The sequence below is a fragment of the Rattus norvegicus genome, chromosome 13, assembly GCF_036323735.1.
Source record: "Rattus norvegicus strain BN/NHsdMcwi chromosome 13, GRCr8, whole genome shotgun sequence".
Lineage (NCBI taxonomy): Eukaryota > Metazoa > Chordata > Mammalia > Rodentia > Muridae > Rattus > Rattus norvegicus.
The window spans coordinates 9,222,534-9,247,404 of record NC_086031.1 but is presented as its reverse complement, the minus strand read 5'-3'; the positions used below and the strand labels follow the sequence as shown (position 1 = coordinate 9,247,404).

The window sequence follows — 24,871 nt, the reverse complement described above, 5'->3', positions numbered from 1 at the left end:
TATATGTATGTGTGTATATATATATATATATGTATATATATATATATTCAGAAATATCCTCAGCCATTATGATGGTAAATGTTAATTTCTAATTTGACAAAATCTGAAAAAAAATTTGAGAACTGAACATCTAAGCATGTCTTTAGGGAACTACTTGATTGTCCTAATATAGATAGAATTACTAGCTCACTATGGGTGGCAACATTCCATGGTTAGGATCCTGGAGAAAGCAGGATGGGCACTAGCATGGCATTCATTACTCCTGATTATGGATGCCATTTGACCAGACATATCAAGCTCCCACATCTGTAATTTCTCTACCACAATAGATGGTAACCTTGAACCATAAGAAAGTTCTTACTAGTAATGGTTATATTAGCAGAATTTTACTTCAGCACAAGGGCCAAAACAAAGCAAGATAGTCAGTTGCACAGTCTTACAGATCTTTTCACCATGTTTTCTAGTTTTATGGATGATATAATAAATTTTGTCTTAAAGTCATTGAAATTGCTAGAAAAACTGAAACATACTAATACTCTAATTTCACTTGAGATAGACCTACACTGTAATCAGGGTACAACAATTACAGCTGTAATTGTTTCAGTATTTCTGAGTAGACACAGGACAGTGATTATGCACTCAAAGTTTGAGTCTGCATGATGGCAGAGACACTCACTAGTTAGCATTAACACACCTCATCTTTATTTACTGGAAGAGAAAAGTATTCCCTACCCAGATGCTGTCTTCTTGAGTGTAATGTTGCCAGTTGTGCCCTGTGTCGCTGAACATCAGGCGATAGCTTGTCACCCAGTCAGAGCTCCCATATCTTCCCTGTGTGGCTACAGCTGTAATCTCCACTCTGTTTCCAAGGTCAATCTGGAGCCATTGTTGGGCATTCGAATCTACTGGGGACCAACCACCAGTTCCTGGAACAGAATGAAAGAGAGACTGGTAATAATGCCTTAGAAAGTAACCATTTCCTGGGTCAAAGATCAATGAAATTATGTTCAGCAGTCAAACACAGTTTCTTTCTCTGAACTTAAACTCCTAGTATTATCAGAACCAATTTTCTATGTTGTATTCTAAGGTACCAGGCTCATGGAAAGTACTGTGTTTATGATGCCACCTTCTTCTTTTCTCCTTCTTTCCTTCTTCCATTGTTCTTTCTTTCACTACTTCTTTCCTCTATCCTAATCAGTACTTGAACCTACTAGGCGACTTACATCTCACTGTGGATATAAAGCTGAAAAAAGACATTCATTGAGCCTTCAATGAGCATCATTTGTTCATTTAACCTTTACTCTCAAAGTGGAAAATTTTGGATGCAAGGGAATTGAAGATTCAAAATAATGATGGAAAGAACCTCCACAGGAGAAAGACAAAATTTCCAATACTATCAAAGGGGCAGTGCTCCAAAATGCTTTTCAAGGACAGAGACAGTAAAGCTGAATCCTAAAGTCAGTATAACCTGGAAAGGACAGATTGCCCGGCAACTTGGAAAGCAGACAGTTTTGCAATCACCCACACATAGGACACAGAGGAAGGAATGGTATATGAATAGCCACAGTTCATGAAGAAGCCTGGCAAATTTCATGTGTAATCTGCTCTACCAAGACTCACAAGGACTTTGTAACAGCTATTCACCTACTAGATAATTCATGAAATTTGTACATTGTTGGTAAATATTCATTTTCTCAGAATTGGTAGCCTCAAGGTTTTTGTCTCCATCTGAATTAAGAAAAATAAATCAGTATAAATTTTCACTGACAGCTGAATTCTGAAGTCCTTTGGAACCTGGAGTGAGGGGCATTGCAGAGTGGTTGGTGAAAATCAACCTTTTTCCTTCTCTTTTTGCACAGAACAGGAGGGGAGAGTTCAACTCACCTTTTTTAATTCTTTAAACTTGCATACTCATTCACTTGATGCTTTAGTTTACCTTCTAACAAATGAAAGCACATTTATTCAGACATCTGCTAGATAGCTGAAGAATTTTCTACATTCTGGTTCCTAATACATATTCATTCCGACCCAAGCTTAGCTCATAGACTTTCTGCATCCTGGTTCTTAATGTACAGTGACTCAGTGTATAAGACTAAATATATTGATACTGGAACTGGTGGAAGATCTTAAGACATATGTAGGACATGGGGACGGTCTTTGAACATCAGCTAGTCTCTAGCATTCTTATTTGATGAGCTTTTTTTTATTTCCACCAACTAAAAAAGATTCAAAACAGGAACAAAAGATCCATGATCGTCATGTACGCTAAAATGCATTCTCCTTAGTTGTTGGTATGCTACAAACAAGGTAGGTACTGTGGTACATTGATTCTACATTCTTACTATAGTAAGAGGTCTGCACATGTGTCTGTCTGTGTGTGTGTGTGTGTGTGTGTGTGTGTGTGTGTGTGTGTAGAAGTGACTGATTTTTTCTTTTATTATATTTTTATTATATTTTATTGTATTTCAGATAGTATTACAGCTATGACTACAAGACTAAGTACTCAAGACTAAAAGCTGTAAATAGATTTTGATAGCTTCCTTTCCTCCAGTTTTCACTTTCCTGTAGCAGATATAGTAAATGAGACCTAGATGATGCTAGAACGATTACTTGGACAGAGGTTGGGGGTCTGCCACATTATGTACTTCCATACACTTTTAAACACAGTTCAGAGAATTCCAGCTCCTTGAAATTATTTTATAACAGAAAAAGAATGTGTCTAAATACCATAAAATTTCAGGCTGAGGAGATGTGTTTTGAAAAAGGGTTGCTCCTAAACCTGACCACCTGTCTTAAATCCTGAGAGAAAGAGGGATCTAATTTTAGTAAGTTGTTTTCCATGAATATACCCACACCCACACCCACACCCACACACACCTCACACACATTCACACAGTTAGAATGCAGGGTGTATTAAAAAAGAACTAGAGATATCAAACAGGAAGCGTTCAGTGGGGTGGCAGAAGGTAATGTAGAGGGATATAGAAAAGCATGATGAACTTTTTAAAACACTTTTCAAAACTATTACTGTTGAAGCTTCTACAATATAGACAGACACATACACACATGTAAATGAGAGAAATGTTTCTCAGCATACTACAGATATTCAAATAAAAAGATAAGTACTAGGCATATGTTAACTGCTGATCAGTTTGTTCAATGGGATACTATATTTCACTAAAAAACTACAGCTATTGGCATTGCTCTTTGTTGCTTTCCAGATCTTGAAGGCAAGACACTCTTGTAGAACACTCAATATACTTGAGTCACGTGACATGGAGAAATCAAACTTGAATTGATTTTGAAGCTTCATCCATATGGACTAGCATTCACAATGCTGGAAGTGCTATAAAGTCTACTATAGAAAAAAGGTAGTCATCAATCATAACTAGCTGTGAATCATATAAGCTACAATAAACATGGCCTTGACAATTCATGACCACTGTTATAGTAATGGCATTAAAGTCATGGGAATAACAAACCATTTTCTTACTAGACATAAGTCCTGTTCCACAAGACTTAACCCAAGGCTAGTTCTGTTAACTGTTTCAAAACCCATGGTCAGGCTTTAAATCCTGAACTACAGGATGTAACTCATGACTGCTACTCTTAACTGGGACAGTAACCCATGGTTGCCTCAATCATAGGCCATAGGAGAGAGCCTAATACTATTACTCTGCTAAGTGAACCTAGTAATAAATTGCCCTCTAAAATATTATCATTATGCACATAAATCACATAAATCAGTACATTTCTGAATCCACATCGAAAAAGCTTTTTTTTTAATCAGTACATGGAGATTGATACAGAGACTCACAACTGTTCTACGTGCAGAGAACACAGATTGTGGATTGCTCAGCTCTAAAATGGCTAGTTGTATAAAATTTCTTTCCCCTTGACTCTGGCATCTTTTAAAAAGAGGGTATAAAAAGGATTTAAGTGCTAGGGGTAGTCAATGTCTGTGGTGAAATAGTATTTGCCAGGTATGACTGTTCACTAATGAACTCACAGCAGCTATAAGTTCAAGACAGATAAAATCTCAGCATAAACAGGGAATCTGATCAGGAGCAACTGATAGCTTCCATGAGAGAAAGCACCAGGTTACTTCAGGGATGCAAGCCTGAGAATGGACATGCATAGTAGACAGACTTATAGTCACGCTCATACAAATAACATTAAGTTACTAATTAAGCTTAGTGGGTTTAAAAAATATCCATATACAATAATAAGAGCAACAACACAACATGTAAAACATATAAAGGTAGGAGGGATAAGTAGTAGGGGGCATAGAAGAGGAATTGGAGGGGAAGGGGTAGGTTTGATCAAATACAGTATATGATAGATGTATTTCTTGGTTTATAACAAAGAAAATCAAATTCAATAAAGATTAATAGTCATGGAAGAAAGTATTTTAGTATCTTGAGATTTCAGCTTCAGAAATACACTGTTCTTATTATCTTCCTCAACACACTCAAAAATCCCAAACACTGCTCCTACCTCTCTGCTAACTCATCAAAACTGAAAGAGGTGCTGATTTTATTTCCTAAGAAATGCGAGAGAGCCCCTGGGCAGCACCCCACGAGCAAACCTGAGCCTCGGGACTACAGGTAAGACCAAATTTTCTGCTGCAAGAAAGCTGCCTGGTGAGCTTGGGACACACGGAAGCAGAATTTCTCTAGGACCCAGCACGTTCTGTGTTTACCGGAAGTCCCCCACCCGCGGATCCCGGCCCGCAGCAGCTCTCTGCTCCCAGACCCGGTGAGAGAGAAACCCAACCGCCTGGTCAGGTGGGCACTCCTGAGGCTGCAGAGCGGAAGAGACCACCAACACTGCTCACCCCTGCCCACATCCCTGGCCCAAGAGGAAACTGTATAAGGCCTCTGGGCTCCCGTGGGGGAGGGCCCAGGAGCTGCAGGACCCCGCCGGACCCTGAAGGAAACAGACCGGATAAACAGTTCTCTGCACCCAAATCCCGTGGGGGGGAGAGCTAAACCTTCAGAGAGGCGGACAAGCCTGGGAAACCAGAAGAGACTGCTCCCTGCACACACATCTCGGACGCCAGAGGAAAAAGCCAAAGACCATCTGGAACCCTGGTGCACTGAAGCTCCCGGAAGGGGCGGCACAGGTCTTCCTGGTTGCTGCCGCTGCAGAGAGCCCGTGGGCAACACCCCACGAGCGAACTTGAGCCTCGGGACCACAGGTAAGACCAACTTTTCTGCTGCAAGAAAGCTGCCTGGTGAACTCAAGACACAGGCCCACAGGAACAGCTGAAGACCTGTAGAGAGGAAAAACCACACGCCCGAAAGCAGAACACTCTGTCCCCATAACTGACTGAAAGAGAGGAAAACAGGTCTACAGCACTCCTGACACACAGGCTTATAGGACAGTCTAGCCACTGTCAGAAACAGCAGAACAAAGTAACACTAGAGATAATCTGATGGCGAGAGGCAAGCGCAGGAACCCAAGCAACAGAAACCAAGACTACATGCCATCATCGGAGCCCAATTCTCCCACCAAAACAAACATGGAATATCCAAACACACCAGAAAAGCAAGATCTAGTTTCAAAATCATATTTGATCATGATGCTGGAGGACTTCAAGAAAGACATGAACACACTTAGGGAAGCACAGGAAAACATTAATAAACAGTAAAAGCCTACAGAGAGGAATCGCAAAAATCCCTGAAAGAATTCCAGGAAAACACAATCAAACAGTTGAAGGAATTAAAAATGGAAATAGAAGCAATCAAGAAAGAACACATGGAAACAACCCTGGATATAGAAAACCAAAAGAAGAGACAAGGAGCTGTAGATACAAGCTTCACCAACAGAATAAAAGAGATGGAAGAGAGAATCTCAGGAGCAGAAGATTCCATAGAAATCATTGACTCAACTGTCAAAGATAATGTAAAGCGGAAAAAGCTACTGGTCCAAAACATACAGAAAATCCAGGACTCAATGAGAAGATCAAACCTAAGGATAATAGGTATAGAAGAGAGTGAAGACTCCCAGCTCAAAGGACCAGTAAATATCTTCAACAAAATCATAGAAGAAAACTTCCCTAACCTAAAAAAAGAGATACCCATAGACATACAAGAAGCCTACAGAACTCCAAATAGATTGGACCAGAAAAGAAACACCTCCCGTCACATAATTGTCAAAACACCAAACGCACAAAATAAAGAAAGAATATTAAAAGCAGTAAGGGAAAAAGGTCAAGTAACATATAAAGGGAGACCTATCAGAATCACACCAGACTTCTCGCCAGAAACTATGAAGGCCAGAAGATCCTGGACTGATGTCATACAGACACTAAGAGAACACAAATGCCAGCCCAGGTTACTGTATCCAGCAAAACTCTCAATTAACATTGATGGAGAAACCAAGATATTCCATGACAAAACCAAATTTACACAATATCTTTCTACAAATCCAGCAATACAAAGGATAATAAATGGTAAAGCCCAACATAAGGAGGCAAGCTATACCCTAGAAGAAGCAAGAAACTAATCGTCTTGGCAACAAAACAAAGAGAATGAAAGCACACAAACATAACCTCACATCCAAATATGAATATAACGGGAAGCAATAATCACTATTCCTTAATATCTCTCAATATCAATGGCCTCAACTCCCCAATAAAAAGACATAGATTAACAAACTGGATACGCAACGAGGACCCTGCATTCTGCTGCCTACAGGAAACACACCTCAGAGACAAAGACAGACACTACCTCAGAGTGAAAGGCTGGAAAACAACTTTCCAAGCAAATGGTCAGAAGAAGCAAGCTGGAGTAGCCATTCTAATATCAAATAAAATCAATTTCCAACTAAAAGTCATCAAAAAAGATAAGGAAGGACACTTCATATTCATCAAAGGAAAAATCAACCAAGATGAACTCTCAATCCTAAATATCTATGCCCCAAATACAAGGGCACCTACATACGTAAAAGAAACCTTACTAAAGCTCAAAACACACATTGCACCTCACACAATAATAGTGGGAGATTTCAACACCCCACTCTCATCAATGGACAGATCATGGAAACAGAAATTAAACAGTGATGTAGACAGACTAAGAGAAGTCATGAGCCAAATGGACTTAACGGATATTTATAGAACATTCTATCCTAAAGCAAAAGGATATACCTTCTTCTCAGCTCCTCATGGTACTTTCTCCAAAATTGACCATATAATTGGTCAAAAAACGGGCCTCAACAGGTACAGAAAGATAGAAATAATCCCATGCGTGCTATCGGACCACCACGGCCTAAAACTGGTCTTCAATAACAATAAGGGAAGAATGCCCACATATACGTGGAAATTGAACAATGCTCTACTCAATGATAACCTGGTCAAGGAAGAAATAAAGAAAGAAATTAAAAACTTTTTAGAATTTAATGAAAATGAAGATACAACATACTCAAACTTATGGGACACAATGAAAGCTGTGCTAAGAGGAAAACTCATAGCGCTGAGTGCCTGCAGAAAGAAACAGGAAAGAGCATATGTCAGCAGCTTGACAGCACACCTAAAAGCTCTAGAACAAAAAGAAGCAAATACACCCAGGAGGAGTAGAAGGCAGGAAATAATCAAACTCAGAGCTGAAATCAACCAAGTAGAAACAAAAAGGACCATAGAAAGAATCAACAGAACCAAAAGTTGGTTCTTTGAGAAAATCAACAAGATAGATAAACCCTTAGCCAGACTAACGAGAGGACACAGAGAGTGTGTCCAAATTAACAAAATCAGAAATGAAAAGGGAGACATAACTACAGATTCGGAGGAAATTCAAAAAATCATCAGATCTTACTATAAAAACCTATATTCAACAAAATTTGAAAATCTTCAGGAAATGGACAATTTCCTAGACAGATACCAGGTATCGAAGTTAAATCAGGAACAGATAAACCAGTTATACAACCCCATAACTCCTAAGGAAATAGAAGCAGTCATTAAAGGTCTCCCAACCAAAAAGAGCCCAGGTCCAGACGGGTTTAGTGCAGAATTCTATCAAACCTTCATAGAAGACCTCATACCAATATTATCCAAACTATTCCACAAAATTGAAACAGATGGAGCCCTACCGAATTCCTTCTACGAAGCCACAATTACTCTTATACCTAAACCACACAAAGACACAACAAAGAAAGAGAACTTCAGACCAATTTCCCTTATGAATATCGACGCAAAAATACTCAATAAAATTCTGGCAAATCGAATTCAAGAGCACATCAAAACAATCATCCATCATGATCAAGTAGGCTTCATCCCAGGCATGCAGGGATGGTTTAATATACGGAAAACCATCAACGTGATCCATTATATAAACAAACTGAAAGAACAGAACCACATGATCATTTCATTAGATGCTGAGAAAGCATTTGACAAAATTCAACACCCCTTCATGATAAAAGTCCTGGAAAGAATAGGAATTCAAGGCCCATACCTAAACATAGTAAAAGCCATATACAGCAAACCAGTTGCTAACATTAAACTAAATGGAGAGAAACTTGAAGCAATCCCACTAAAATCAGGGACTAGACAAGGCTGCCCACTCTCTCCCTACTTATTCAATATAGTTCTTGAAGTTCTAGCCAGAGCAATCAGACAACAAAAGGAGATCAAAGGGATACAGATCGGAAAAGAAGAAGTCAAAATATCACTATTTGCAGATGACATGATAGTATATTTAAGTGATCCCAAAAGTTCCACCAGAGAACTACTAAAGCTGATAAACAACTTCAGCAAAGTGGCTGGGTATAAAATTAACTCAAATAAATCAGTTGCCTTCCTCTATACAAAAGAGAAACAAGCCGAGAAAGAAATTAGGGAAACGACACCCTTCATAATAGACCCAAATAATATAAAGTACCTCGGTGTGACTTTAACCAAGCAAGTAAAAGATCTGTACAATAAGAACTTCAAGACACTGAGGAAAGAAATTGAAGAAGACCTCAGAAGATGGAAAGATCTCCCATGCTCATGGATTGGCAGGATTAATATAGTAAAAATGGCCATTTTACCAAAAGCAATCTACAGATTCAATGCAATCCCCATCAAAATACCAATCCAATTCTTCAAAGAGTTAGACAGAACAATTTGCAAATTCATCTGGAATAACAAAAAACCCAGGATAGCTAAAGCTATCCTCAACAATAAAAGGACTTCAGGGGGAATCACTATCCCTGAACTCAAGCAGTATTACAGAGCAATAGTGATAAAAACTGCATGGTATTGGTACAGAGACAGACAGATAGACCAATGGAATAGAATTGAAGACCCAGAAATGAACCCACACACCTATGGTCACTTGATTTTTGACAAAGGAGCCAAAACCATCAAATGGAAAAAAGATAGCATTTTCAGCAAATGGTGCTGGTTCAACTGGAGGGCAACATGTAGAAGAATGCAGATCGATCCATGCTTATCACCCTGTACAAAGCTTAAGTCCAAGTGGATCAAGGACCTCCACATCAAACCAGACCCACTCAAACTAATAGAAGAAAAACTAGGGAAGCATCTGGAACACATGGGCACTGGAACAAATTTCCTGAACAAAACACCAATGGCTTATGCTCTAAGATCAAGAATCGACAAATGGGATCTCATAAAACTGCAAAGCTTCTGTAAGGCAAAGGACACTGTGGTTAGGACAAAACGGCAACCAACAGATTGGGAAAAGATCTTTACCAATCCTACAACAGATAGAGGCCTTATATCCAAAATATACAAAGAACTCAAGAAGTTAGACCGCAGGGAAACAAATAACCCTATTAAAAAATGGGGTTCAGAGCTAAACAAAGAATTCACAGCTGAGGAATGCCGAATGGCTGAGAAACACCTAAAGAAATGTTCAACATCTTTAGTCATAAGGGAAATGCAAATCAAAACAACCCTGAGATTTCACCTCACACCAGTGCGATTGGCTAAGATCAAAAACTCAGGTGACAGCAGATGCTGGCGAGGATGTGGAGAAAGAGGAACACTCCTCCATTGTTGGTGGGATTGCAGACTGGTAAAACCATTCTGGAAATCAGTCTGGAGGTTCCTCAGAAAATTGGACATTGAACTGCCTGAGGATCCAGCTATACCTCTCTTGGGCATATACCCAAAAGATGCCTCAACATATAAAAGAGACACGTGCTCCACTATGTTCATCGCAGCCTTATTTATAATAGCCAGAAAATGGAAAGAACCCAGATGCCCTTCAACAGAGGAATGGATACAGAAAATGTGGTACATCTACACAATGGAATATTACTCAGCTATCAAAAACAACGAGTTTATGAAATTCGTAGGCAAATGGTTGGAACTGGAAAATATCATCCTGAGTGAGCTAACCCAATCACAGAAAGACATACATGGTATGCACTCATTGATAAGTGGCTATTAGCCCAAATGCTTGAATTACCCTAGATCCCTAGAACAAATGAAACTCAAGACGGATGATCAAAATGTGAATGCTTCACTCCTTCTTTAAATGAGGAAAAAGAATACCCTTGGCAGGGAAGGGAGAGGCAAAGATTAAAACAGAGACTGAACGAACACCCATTCAGAGCCTGCCCCACATGTGGCCCATACATATACAGCCACCCAATTAGACAAGATGGATGAAGCAAAGAAGTGCAGACCGACAGGAGCCGGATGTAGATCGCTCCTGAGAGACACAGCCAGAATACAGCAAATATAGAGGCGAATGCCAGCAGCAAACCACTGAACTGAGAATAGGTCCCCTATTGAAGGAATCAGAGAAAGAACTGGAAGAGCTTGAAGGGACTCGAGACCCCAAAAGTACAACAATGCCAAGCAACCAGAGCTTCCAGGGACTAAGCCACTACCTAAAGACTATACATGGACTGACCCTGGACTCTGACCCCATAGGTAGCAATGAATATCCTAGTAAGAGCACCAGTGGAAGGGGAAGCCCTGGGTCCTGCTAAGACTGAACCCCCAGTGAACTAGTCTATGGGGGGAGGGCGGCAATGGGGGGAGGGTTGGGAGGGGAACACCCATAAGGAAGGGGAGGGGGGAGGGGGATGTTTGCCCGGAAACCGGGAAAGGGAATAACACTCGAAATGTATATAAGAAATACTCAAGTTAATAAAAAAATAAAAAAATAAAAAAAAAAAAGAAGACAAAAAAAAAAAAGAAATGCAAATGAATTCTGCAACTATTCATTATGCCCAGTCTTTCCAGCTACTCATTTCAGAGACTTTGCTGTACTGAAGAGATAACTATTCAAAGTGGTTTTAAATAGTGCCACCATTAAACCTTGACAGAAAATGAATATATGATATTATGTTTTCCTAAATAGTTAAAGACAGGCTGATTTGTGTACTTGTTGTTTTTGCATGTTTCATATTTCTTTAGTATATCTGTATAATAAAAAACTATATAAAATAAGCAATATATTAATTACAGGCAAAATAATGTATGACTCTGGCCCTTTCGAGTGATGTTCACTAGTTTGAAATGAAAAATATCAAACATTCATAATTTGCTTTTAATTGACAACAGTCCCCAACTAGACTTCTTGTTTATTCTTTAGAATTTTTTCTCTTTTACAAATATTAGCATGTAAGATAAAGTTAGGAGAAAACAATTCTACAGTGTGGTTCAAAATTAATTAATGTGCTTGTTGTGCAAGACCTGAGTATAGATACCAGTAGTCATGCAAATCCTGGGCAGATGTGGTGACCTAATTGTAATCTCAGTGCACAGAGAGTAGAGCTCAGGGGCTTCCCAAGCAAACTGTCAAGCTGTACTAACATGGTCAGTGAGCACTTGGGTCAGTGAGAGATTCTGCATCCAAATAAAACAAAAAGCAATCAAGCACAAGCATGGTCCTCCTCTGCATACCTGAATACATGAACATGCATCTCCCCACACAGATGTAGACACACACACACACACACACACACACACACACACACACAGACCATGCATGCTCATAGAAAAATGTAAAATGTATAAAATGTAGCAATAAATATGTACCCTTTGTAAAATATCAATTACATGAAACAGAGGCAAAACTAAAGGAATGAGATATTTAGTTTAAGTTCATTTAATTTCTTCAAACTTGTCAGAAGAAAATCACATTTCCCTTGTATTTAGGGTTGGAGTGGACAGAAAAAAACAGCCTCAGTTTTTTTATTGCTCTTTAAAATGAGCCAGAATGGAACAGTTGCTCAATTTTAGTGCTTAGGATGTAGGGCTATTTGCTAGTTGATAATTGCCTTGGCTTCTTACTGTTGTTAAAGATAGCCCTCTCCCCTGCATTGCTGCTAATAGACGAACCTTCGGGTGTCTGTGGTTGTCATGACAAACATTTTTTTTTAGCCAAACAGTAAATATGTTTTGGAAAATGATGAGACAAAGTAAGAGCTTACCTACTCCTATTTCTGAATAATGGCAAAATTGAGTGACCATAAACACAAATATATAAGAAGGAGTAAAGTTAACTGAGGCATTGTCATTCGTAGCTCTGATTGATGTTTCAATGATTCTTAAATCTAAAGGATTCTGATCAATCCTGCAGGTTACACTTAAAAGCATTTAAGAGAAATTTCAATTTCAAGAAAACTTTAAATTTTCTTACATTTATTTATTTGTCTATCTAGTGTGTGTGTGTGTGTGTGTGTGTGTGTGTGTGTGTGTCCACGTATTCCTGTCTGTCTGTCTACTTGTCTGTCTCTCTAACCTTGGATGCCTGTGTGCCATGGCATACAAGTAAATGTCAGGAGAAAATTTGGAATATTTGTTTTTCTTCTTCTATCCTGTGGGTCCTGGGGACTAAATTAGGCTAACCTAGGAAATAAGTACCTTGATCTGCTGAGCCATCATTTAAGTTGGAAATAAAAAGAAAAAAAAGTCTTACCTTAGATACGTACGGCATCCAGAATTGAGTCATATTCTTAAAATATAAGACTAAGGATGATTTTAAGACTGTGTCTGGGTCTTTTTCTAATACCCTACAAGCTGCACTAAATGAATACTGTGCTGTTGAAATTATTTTTTCTTTATTTTAGACCAAATCTCATGTACCTCAGGCTCTCCTCAAATTCCTTATACAGTTGAAGATAATGGTGAACTCCTAATTCTCCTCCTTACATCTCCAGAATACTGGAATTACAGGTTATTTTCACAATGCCTGGTTTTACTTAATGTGGGGAACTTAACCAGGGTTTTCTGCATATTAACAAATTAACAATTTAACAATATATGGGTCCCCAGACAACTAACTTCATTTTTCTTCAGAAAATGTGGTGCACCTAGATATTAGTACAGAAAAAATTTCAGTACCTAGATCTGCTACCAAGGATAGGTTAAAGGATGTTCTCTCAACAGTGCTCAGCCCTGGTGCCAGGGAATTCAGGCAGATTATACAAATTCATGTAACCCACATTTGACTAAGCAGGGATCCCAGCCCAGACTACCTGAATCCCGCACCTGACCTCTAAGGTCCCAAGCACTAACAGTCACCGGATTTTTTCACCATCTCTTTTCCCAGCAGAGCCATAAATTAACTTCATATTCTCTTTAGTGTCTCTTTGTGTTTTTAGGAAAACCAGCAATTGTATTTCATTTGTGGTATTAGTGTGTGCATGTTTGTGCATATGAGTGGGTCAGGATATTCCATGGTGCCCATGTGTAGGACAGAGGACAGCTTGTGGAAGTTATTTCTATTCTTCCATCATGTAGACCATGGGGATTGAACTTTGGTCCCCAGGCTTGGCAGCTGAGCTATCTCCAAATTCCTAGGATTCTTATATTAATTAGCTTATGTCAGTAAATAAACCAATATAGAGAATGTAAGTGAAGACTTTATTTCAGTCCTTCTGCCTCCAGGTTTATGCCTTAGGCTGTAACAGTGACTAAAATTTTATTCAAAAACAAACAGCTTGTCTATAGAATTATAATCAAATTTTAAGACAAATAAATTGCTCTTTCCCCCATAACCGTGTGACTAAATCTCTCTACTCAAACTTCTGTGCCACAGTGCTGATAGCCAGCTTGATGCAGGCCAGAAATACTGTGAGGAAGTTAGAACTCCTTCATTTCTACCTGCTTTCCATTTATAGTTCAGACATGAAAATGAGAATTCTTTGATGTCATACACTGACAATGACACAAAATGAAATATTTTCAGAGATATTGAATATCAGGGATTCCAAAGTAGAGTCGATCAGTTAAAGCCCAACATAAATAGGTAGGACATACACTATTTTTATACCTATTATTTCACGTAAAGAAATTGGCTTATTTTATTTTATTTTGTGTGTTTGTGGCACATGTATATGTTGAAATGTATACCTTCATGCATGTGCTTTGGATGCTTGTGTACATCTATGTGAAAGTCAGAGTTCAGTATTTAGTGTCATTCTCTATTGCTCTCCATATTATTTTGATGCAAGGTCTCTCTCTGAACCAGGATATCCTATTTAGCTTCAACTTGACACAGCCTAAAGCCATGTAGGCTTTCAATCAATTGACAGATTGCTCAGATAAGCTAGTATGATATTCTTTTTTTTTGTTTTTTGGTTCTTTTTTTTCGGAGCTGGGGACCGAACCCAGGGCCTTGCGCTTCCTAGGTAAGCGCTCTACCACTGAGCTAAATCCCCAGCCCCAAGTATGATATTCTTGATTATTAATAGTTGGGAGGGCCAGATCCTCTGTGGGCAACACAAATTCCTGAACAGGTGATTTCATAAATGCTAACAAAATTGAAGTCTCTGCAGTGCAGTCAAATAGTTTTCTTCCTCTAAGGTATTCTGAATCCGTTTATTGTCATAGCAGCAGAAAAGAAACTCAAACACTAGGCCTCACTGATTGAGCTACGCTGGACTAATGACAATAAAGTATAACTTTTCTCTGCCTTCCCAGTGCTGAGATTGCTGACACAGGTGTCCATTCCTAGCTCTTACCTGATGCCACATGTCCTAACAGAAGTCTTAATGTTTCCACAATGATGACTTTAAATGCTATTCCTACAGCTTGTGACTAATTTTTTTTTTCCGAAACTGAGGACTGAACCCAGGGCCTTGCGCTTGCTAGGCATATGCTCTACCACTGACCTAAATCCCCAACCTGTTTTTGACTAATTTTTAATCCCTAAATAAGTCTTATAAGGAATAGGTTCAATGACCTTTGCCTCCCCATACATCACACAGAAGCCCAAAGAACATCAAAAACTTTTCCATGACTGAAGGAGGAGCTGGCACGGAGGAGGAATTGCAGTCTCAGTTATTACAAACTTGGTAGCCCTGTAAGCGAGTATGCAAAATTGTTTTATGGGAAAATCTACTTAAAAAGTAAAACATGAAAATATATAATAATATAATAAATAAACACAGACCTAGTGGTTGGTAAGATAACTCAGTGCAGCACTTAACGTTCAAGAAGAACAAATCAGGTCAAACCCCAGTACCCATATTTGTATGCAGAACATAGTTATGCACAGCTGCAATCCCAGCTCTTGGAAGAAGGAGACACATAAATCATTGAGGCTCACTGGTGAACAACTTAGTATGTTTCAGAAGTTTCAGGACATTGAGAAATCCTGTCTCCAAAATAATGATGATGATAATGAAATACGATATTATTTCATAATAATATAATAGTTACTACTACTATAACTAACAACAATAATACTAATAATTAGTGGTTGTAATAGTTGTGGTCATAGTCATATTAAAGTTAGTTAGTGAGTAAGGATTATACATGGACTGACCCATATCTCCACTTCCATATGTAGCAGAGGATGACCTTGTTGGGCACCAATGTGAGAAGACCTTGGTCCTGCCAAGATGTGACACACCCAGTGTAGGGGAATGTCAGGGAGGGGAGGCAGAAAGCCTTGGATGTGGGGGTAAGGGAACACCCTTATAGGAGAAGGGGGAGGTGTATGGGATGAGAGTTTGTGGACAGGAAACTGAAAAAGTTCATTATTGAAATTTAAACAAAAAAATCTAATAAAAAAAGTGGGTGAGTTTGAATATTGACATGTGAGGTTGTCCTTTGAAACATATGGATACACATATGTAAACACATATACATTACATACGTGAGAAACACTTCTATGAATATAATGCTGCATCACATGTCTGAGAGTACTAGCATTATCCTTATATGTGACTGCATCAGCAATATACAGCAGCAGGGTATGTGCTACTCTTTTTAGAGCACTGTCACACATATGAAACAGGCTGTGGGATGAAGAAAAACCTCTAAGAGTGGGGTACTGTTTGATGATACAGTTCCTTGTGGGAAAATTGCTAATTAAGGCCAAATTCTACCATTGACTGAATGACCTTCTGGGGTATGGCATGTAGAGAAGGAAATCCTTCCTCAAGAGATGTTCTCCTTCTTTGACCTTATCTAGGGTATTTTAAGCCCACACAAATGTCCTACCTGAGAAATGTCATGTAGCCTCAACTAGTGTATAGGATCAATATCTTTTCTCCTGGCAAAACCTTTTCAGTAGCACTTGAGATTCTGGAAATGCTTCTCTATAATTTCCTCACAAGGAATTCCAGGTACCTTAAGCCCCCAGCCAATGAGCTTTTCCCTTCCTGGGTATCCATATTGTCTGCCTTTGTCAATTTTACAAGCCTTTATTCACTCTCAATAGAGTTGATCTGCCTATTGACAAGCAGTCTGGGTGTGGTCATTCACCATGTATACTCACAGGGCTTCCATGGCCCTGTTCCTACTGTCCTCATTGACCAAATAGGCTAAGGATCCAAGAGTGTGTAGAGACTCACAGTTCTTGGTCATGTATAGTATGACAGGATGCAGCAGCTGAAGTCTCCCATGTGTCACATGGTAGTGTGACTTAAGGACTGACAAAGCTCCAGAGGAAAAGTAAGTGGGAACTTCAGCAAATACCCAATGCGATTTTTATACAGGTCAAAATCCTACAGAATAGGACTGGAAAGATGGCTCACTTATTGCTCTTCTGGAGGACTGAAGGTGGGTTTCTGGCTTCTTCATCAAGTAGATTACTACTGTCTGTAAATCTAGCTCTATGGTATCCCATGATATCCTATGATATTTGGCTTCTTCAGACAATTGGAATCTATTCACAAAGACAAGGACACACACACACATACACACACATACATACACACACACATTGCAGAAAGCTCTAGAATGAATCTGTTTCAGGCTAGTTTGTAAAGAAAAGTAAAAGAATTTATCACAGGGCACAAATGAAAAGGAGGGTCACTTTTGTGTCTGAATAAGACACAGTTGTAATCAAGGGATGCTCCCCACCACTAGAGCAACATTTGGAGAATAATTTTGGGTACTTGTTACTTTAGGTCACCTAGAAATCACATAAGAGGCAAAGATTTCAGCTCAAACAATTCATCTGTACATCAAAGCAGAAGACTAGTGAATGTGAAGAAAGTATGGAAACATAGCCTATGTGACTCATGGAGCCCTGCATCTTCCACAGACATATTACCTCCATGTCCATTTCCATGTTGATAGAGATTTAGCACAAGACAGGATGCCATGGCTCTTCCAGAAATTCATCAGTAAATTTACTCCCACATCCTCACAGTATCCGTGAACCAGGCATGTGCATGTGTGGATATATGTTCACAGGATACTTATAACTTCAGTAAGATACAGAGAAATAGACATGAATGATTCTTATTAGCTGTTATTTTCTCAATGGTGTTATTGAAGCGTAAGTAATTAATTATATAGATTAAACTTCATGGTGTGTTGATTTGACATCTGATTATATTGGAAAATTGTATTCTTAGTTTTTGAAAACCTTGTTTCCACGAAAATGTGAATGTCTCACCCCTTCTTTAAAAGGGGAACAAGAATACACTTGGGAGGGAATAGGGAGGCAAAGTTTAGAACAGAGCCAGCCCCACATGTGGCCTATACATATACAGCCACCAAACTAGATAAGATGGATGAAGCAAAAAAGTGCAGGCTGACAGGAACTGGATGAAGATCTCTCCTGAGAGACACAGCCAGAATACAGCAAATACAGGGGCGAACGCCAGCAGCAAACCACTGAACTGAGAACGGGACCCCCGTTGAAAGAATCAGAGGAAGGACTGAAAGAGCTTGAAGGGGCTTGAGACCCTAAATGAACAACAATGCCAACCAACCAGAGCTTCCAGGGACTAAGCCACTATCCAAAGACTATACATGGACTCACCCTGGGCTCCAACCTCATAGGTAGCAATGAATAGCCTAATAAGAGCACCAGTGGAAGGGTAAGCACTTGGTCCTACCAAGACTGAACCCCCAGCAAACGGGATTGTTGGGGGGAGGCTGGTAATGGGAGGAGGATGGGGAGGGGAACACCTATATAGAAGGGGAGGGGGAGGAGTTAGGGGGATGTTTACCTGGAAACCGAGAAAGGGAATAACAATTGAAATGTAAATAAGAAATACCCAATTTAATAAAGATGGAGAAAAATAAACTTGTTTACTTCTTTAATGCTTCAACCTCTCTTCTAGACCACTGACCAGAGATAGGGGAGAAAGATGGTTAACAGAACAAGGGAGATGTGAACCTGTTTAAAAATAGTTCTTTGGAGGTAATTCCAATCTTTCTTGGTAGGATATCAGCAGTCCAGTCCAAAATATTAAACAAGAATCAATAGCAGCAGTCTAGTGTAAGTGGAAAACACCAAACATGAATCAGTAGCAGCTTTTTGATGCAGAGGAAACAACAAGGGTCTCCTGCATTGGCATGAGTCTTTGAAAGAGGCAAGAAGCAGACAGAATACCTTAAGAAGTTCTTTGGCAGCTTTCTCTTTACTAAGTCATAAGTCAAAATGAATGAAGCCTTGTAAGGCAAAACAATGTAAGAACATTGGTAGCAAAGATCATCAATGTATTGCAAGGTGAATCAATGCTAAATTGTTAATAATGGAGACCAGGAAGTATTGCAAGGCAAACCAATATAAGAGTGTCATTCACTGTTAGATTCTTCTTATATTCTTTCCAAACATCACACATCTTCTCAAGTGTCTGCCTTGGCAAAACATCATCTCACATGTCTACCTCAGCAAAATATCCTTTTATAAGTCTGTTTCTGCAAAATATCCTCCTCTTATCATACAGCTTCCACAAAAACATTGCATGACAAAACAGAGTCTCCAAAGAAACCAGAAACTTCTACTTCAATCAAGTTAGTTGATACAAACTCCCTCTGTGGAGCTTTGTGTGCATGTGTGAATACATGTTCTACATCATTATCAGATGTCAAGTGTACACAGTAGCAGGTTACCATTAATAATTCTGTATCACTGGAGCCTCACCATTCTTCTGTTGTTTCAGCAACTGGGTCTTCAGCTTAGTCTAGCCTCAATTTCATATTCATGTTGAACGTGACTCTGAACTTCTGATTCTTCATCCTCTGTCTCTTTTGTGTTTTGATTACAGACTTTTAGGGACATATATGTATTGTACAGTGCTGGGGAAGATCTACATAAATACTGAACAAAATGAGCTTTTTTTTTTTTTGGTTCTTTTTTTTGGAGCTGGGGACCGAACCCAGGGCCTTGCGCTTACTAGGTAAGCGCTCTACCACTGAGCTAAATCCCCAGCCCCCAAAATGAGCTTTATATCTGCTCTTGTCATGTAGTGTTTTCCATAATAGGATACCATTGTAGCAGTCTGGTTAGCTGTTAGCTGCACTCATTTCTCTTCTTCAGATCTCTACTCAATACAAAAATCACTGACTCTTCTAAATAAGTACATGTTTCGATACATGCACATACACAAACTTACTCACTTAAATGTAGGCACCTTCTCTGAATTAGATTTGAACTCTTAGAGATTGGGAATTAAACACACAAGTTTTCTTTCCTAAGAACATGGCACAAATAAGCAATAAATACCTGTCAAACTATAATATTTTGTCAAGTCAAAGACACAGCTGTCAAAGAAATGTAGAATGGAAAAATCAAGAAACATCCAACTCATTAAGATGGGAAGTGAGAAGACAAAATTTGTTCAAGAAGTTTTAAGTCTTGAAGAACTGAAGGAAAGAAAAGGCTTATTGTTAACTTGATCATGTGGTCATAGAAGGGGGAAAAAACCCCATGTGATGTCTGCAATATAGAGAACTATTGAATCTGGTGCATCCCTGTGAGAACCAAGAACTGTGAACAGAGATATCTGTTGGAATAACTTTCAAGTTGAAGCATGAGCATGGGCAACTGACCCTATAACTCTCCAATTTTTAAGATGTTTAATCCTGATTAGAGTATATGGCCAGCATGGGCTAGGAATAATCCAGATTCCATTTACCTCTCAGAATGCTTGGGTTACTCTGTACACTAACAGTCCTGGATTTTTATAAGGGTGATGGATTCAGATCACCATGTTTGTGAAGTCAGCACTTACCCAACTGAGTCATCTGTTAAAACAGTCAACTTTATAACTAGCATTCCTACTGTCTTGAAGATTCTAGTGCAGTGACTATGATATAAGGAGTACTCTTGAATAGTCACAGAAACATTGATTATTCATTAATTACTTTAAATTAATAGCTTGCAACTCTGTTTAAATTTTAAAACCATCCAGAAACCCTTTGTACATTCATTTAATCAATATCTGGGCTATGAGATCCTAGATTGTTCTTCCCATGTGAGACCCTGTGAATGGAAAGTTCTTCCAGTAGACTGCACACTGAACTAGAGGGGGAGTTCTAGTTTCTGGATCCTAACTTCATAGCAGCGGCTTCTGTTCAGTCTTCTGAGTTAGGACTCTAACTCAGAAAAAATGAAGAAAAAATGAAGTTAGTTTCCATCTCATACACACTTATCTGGAGTAGAGTTTCTCGGCTCACCACCAAACAAGAAAAAGATAGGTATAATTAATCATTACAGAGACACTGTCCTAGGTCAATATCTAAGAGAGAGGTACTTGCTCTAAAATTAGACCTTAGGTTCTCCAAATGTGAAAGAGAGTTCGTTGACAATGCTGACATTGGGTCACACAATTTGAATAGATATGAGACTAATTGTCCTGGGGAACACTTCTTGAACTGTATTAAAATGTCCCAGCATGTATTTCTTCATGAAATAAAAATAGAGCATCCCTATTTGACTCACAGCTCTCTGTCTTACAATGGCAAAGCTCTTCTCAACATGTGCCTTTACTCTGGCTTTCCAGGTAATACTTCAACATAGAGTACAGAGATGCCAAATTTATAAATCAAGTGTCATAGCTGGCATTTCATTTCTAGATGGTTAGTTTCTAAATCATTTTCTTACTGTTACATTCCTCTCTCAGCTTTGTTAATGAAGCCAGAAGCTATGATAGAAGAAGTGAGCATGAATCCAATATTCAATTGAGTTGGGATAGGACACTATGCAATTGCCTTTATTTTATTTTTTTTTATTTTTTTTTTGGATGTAATAAGCAAAGGCGAGGTTTATTATGGAAATCTATTACAGGGATCTCCGGGTCAACACTATCCTGCGCAGGAGACAGAGGTGTCGACCCCGAAGCCCAAATGTCAGGGAAGGCTTGGGTGTTTGGCGCAGTTACACACAATTGGCTAATTTCTGGTGCGGCTATAAGTGATTGGCTCATTTAAACATGGCAGTGAGATTACAGCACAGCAGGAGAGTACGTATTGACTGGAGCGTACAGGATTTTAGAAGCTACGGGTGTATCAGGGTTTGAAGGACATCTGGTTAAGGTGTGACTATGAGTAAGCTGGGGGAGGTGCCCTTCTGCCAGATGGTTAGAGTCAGTCCTGATAACTCGGGCTGGTTCCTGCATTCCTTTTCTTTATCTTTATGGTCTGTTAGTCCTAGCGGCAGGGCGGGACTGCCTGGACTTGCTTTTCACAGTGTTTAGCCCTGAGTCTGAATTTTGAAACTTATTCTTTTAACTTCGTATTTTTAAACCTTAAATCTGTATAATTTTCCTTTCATTCCCCTCTTCTTCTACTAAGTAATTCTAATCTTAGAATTTTGATATCAAGTCTCCTATTTGGTCTCACCAGTTGTCCTAACTGAATGGTACTGTTGTCTCAGAACCATCAACCGCACAGCACTCACTCAATTTTTAACAAAAGCAATTAACCTGTTTGTCACTCAGGGTCCAAAAACTAAAACCAAGAAAATTACTAGTAATGGCCCAGCTATATAGCAGAAAGTAGGGTAGTCGTCCAGGAAGACCGAGTGAACCAAGACTCAAACCAACCTAGTTGAGCGTCTCTATCTTTTTGTAGGAGTCAAACTTATTAACTTGTTTCTTTAACAAATATGGACCTATAATCAGAAGCAGAAGCAAAACTAAGAAGGGTCCCATAAGGGAAGATATCAGAGTAGTCATCCAAAAAGATCTACTAAACCAGCTCTTGAACCATCCCTTATTTGCTTCTCTGTCTCTCTGTCTTTTGTCTAACCTTTCTCTAAGTTTATTCATGGAGTCTTTAATTACTCCTGAATGGTCTGAATAGAAGCAACATTCTTCTTTCAGTGTAGCACACAGACTCCTTTAAGGAATATCAGGTCTAATCTTCTCCTATTCTGAAGGACTACCTCTGAGAGGGAGGTTAGGTATTCTTGGAGGTCAGCTAAAAAGTCTTTCACTCTTTTTATATCTGAGTCAATGGCAGTTCTGAATTTTCTATAAGCCTTGCATTGCAGGGCAACGGCAGATGTCCTTGTGCTGCCCTTGCAGCACCTAGATAGCCTTAAGAAATTCTCAACTCTTTTTTTTTTTTTACTAAGTCTTTAGCATCAGGATTCCAATCTGGACACTATCTAAACCTACACACCAAGGTCATGACTAGCTTTTAGAACTTCTAAACTTATACAGATTGTGATCCCTGAGGCACAGTCCCAAGAAGTGTTAGGAGTACTAACATATGCAATGTTACATCATTTGTAATAGAAATCAAGACTATCTCTATACCTATCTCGATGGAACCCAGGGCAAACATGCTGAGTGTCCCTCTAGGTCCCAGCTCTCAGCCCCAACAGCTAGTACACGGCTGGTGAGGACTGAGAATTTATATGCCATTGCCTTTAATATCAGCAAAATATATTCTGGGAAAAGGTTATAATTCAGATCTTATAAAAGTTATATGAATATATATACATATTTATATAATTTAATTTATAAGATTTATCATACTAATTTATAAGATTAATCAAAGACCAATATTAAACATTACATCAAAATTCTCTCTACTGTGCTATGACAGGATTTTTTTTTCATTTTAGAAAAGTACAGCACACTGGTCTCCTAAGGACTCAGTTTCAGATTATTCTGCATGGCATCCACAGATGTAAAAGTTTTCAGTATAAAATGACAGAATAGTGATTCTCTCCAATATCTAATATGTTGTAAATGCTAAATATACTACTGCTGTATGGTATTATTTTGGAAAATTGAGAAAAAAAACACTCATGTTCAGTGTCTTAGCAATTTTTCTTTTGCCTCTACCAAATCGATAAGGAGAAAGGAGATACATCTGCATTGTTAGATGGTTATTTCAAATAAGTTATGACTGTAATTTTTTGTTACAGATACCATTATAATAGCAACCATGTAACACATACCGTGAAATAAGTCACAAGAGTAAAAACAAATCTATAAATCAGAAGTGATAGAAACTCAAAATAATAAACTGTTAACAAGTTAAATCTGTTGACGGTTAAAATATCAATAATTCAATAGCTGACTAAAATGTATTTCAGAATACAAATGTCAATCAAAATAGAAAAATATAAGATAGACAGCCTAATAATATGTACAGATGAGTAGAGTTGGCATGAATGAGAAAACACCAATGGACATACTGTACTTACATGCAAAAATTTAAATATATGGTGTGTGTGTGTGTGTGTGTGTGTGTATGTGTGTGTGTGTGTGTGTGTGTGTATGCGCGCACACGTGCATGTACGGATATGTGTGTATGTGGTGTATGTGAGTATATGTAGATTTACATGCATTTGTTTATGTGTGACATCAATGTTACCCTAGGTAGCTTTAACTATCAACCTGACATATTCTAGAGTCACCCAAGAAAAGATTCTTGAGATATTGAGTAGATTGTGTCTAAAGGCATGTCTAAGGGGATTTTCTTGATTATTAATAGAGGTAGAAGGGGCAGCATAATGTGGACCATATTATTTCCCTGACAAGTGGTCTCAGACTGTACTAAAAAGTTTTTTAATGCTATAATAAAATCATAGTCAATATTCAATCTGCCATGGTTTCTGCTATACTTTCCTGGCAGTGAGTGAGGTCTTTGGTTACAGTTAATGTGAAAAGCAGCCCACTTTCAGATTTCTGCTTGAATTGCTGATCAGGTTTCCTACAATGGTAAATTATGATCTGGAAGCTTGCATGAATCCTCCCTTTCTTAAGTTGCTTTTGGTCATAGTGTTTTTATCAAAGGAACAGAAAAGAAACTCTAGTTGTTATTCCACAGTTGCTCTTTACTTTTGCATGTTGGAATCAGATTTTTTATAGACCAGAAACTCCCAATTTGATTAGTCTGTCTAGGCAGTTTTCTCTAGGCATGGCCTTTCTATGCCTCCTGAATGCTGGGACTCCAGGCAGCTGCCATGCTCTGCTGGTATGTACTTATGTTCTAGGGATGGGAACTCCTGCACTTATACTTCTGAGTCAAGTACTTTTTAACCTGAGCCTTTCTGACAGCCTAGTCCTGGCACCCCACCATGTTTTAATCAAGAACAAGTTTATGTTAATTCTTCCAGTCCATGAGCATGGGATCTTTCCATTTTCTGATTTCTTCTTCCATTTTTCTTGAGAGGCTTGAAGTTATTGCCATACATAACTTTCAATTATTTGGTGAAGGGTTTTGTTTCCATAAGTTCTTTTTCATCCTGTTTATCAT

The 24,871-nt window shown here is 38.7% G+C and overlaps 1 protein-coding gene and 1 long non-coding RNA gene across 8 annotated transcripts in view; one reads left to right on the top strand and one right to left on the bottom strand.

Moving 5' to 3' along the window:
• Cntnap5a (contactin associated protein-like 5A) overlaps window positions 1-24,871 on the bottom strand; it is a 1,008,100-nt gene that overhangs the window by 728,743 nt on the left and 254,486 nt on the right. For all 5 annotated transcript variants that reach the window (XR_005492234.2, XR_005492233.2, XM_039090650.2 and 2 more), the window contains exon 3: window positions 733-926. Coding sequence is in view for 3 of the 5 variants with exons in the window: in XM_039090650.2 (XP_038946578.1) it covers window positions 733-926 (194 nt within the window). In the remaining 2 variants the exon portion in view is untranslated. The remainder of the gene's footprint in view (window positions 1-732; window positions 927-24,871) is intronic.
• The window catches only part of LOC108352511 (uncharacterized), a 203,153-nt gene that overhangs the window by 124,840 nt on the left and 53,442 nt on the right, over window positions 1-24,871 (top strand). The window lies entirely within an intron of this gene.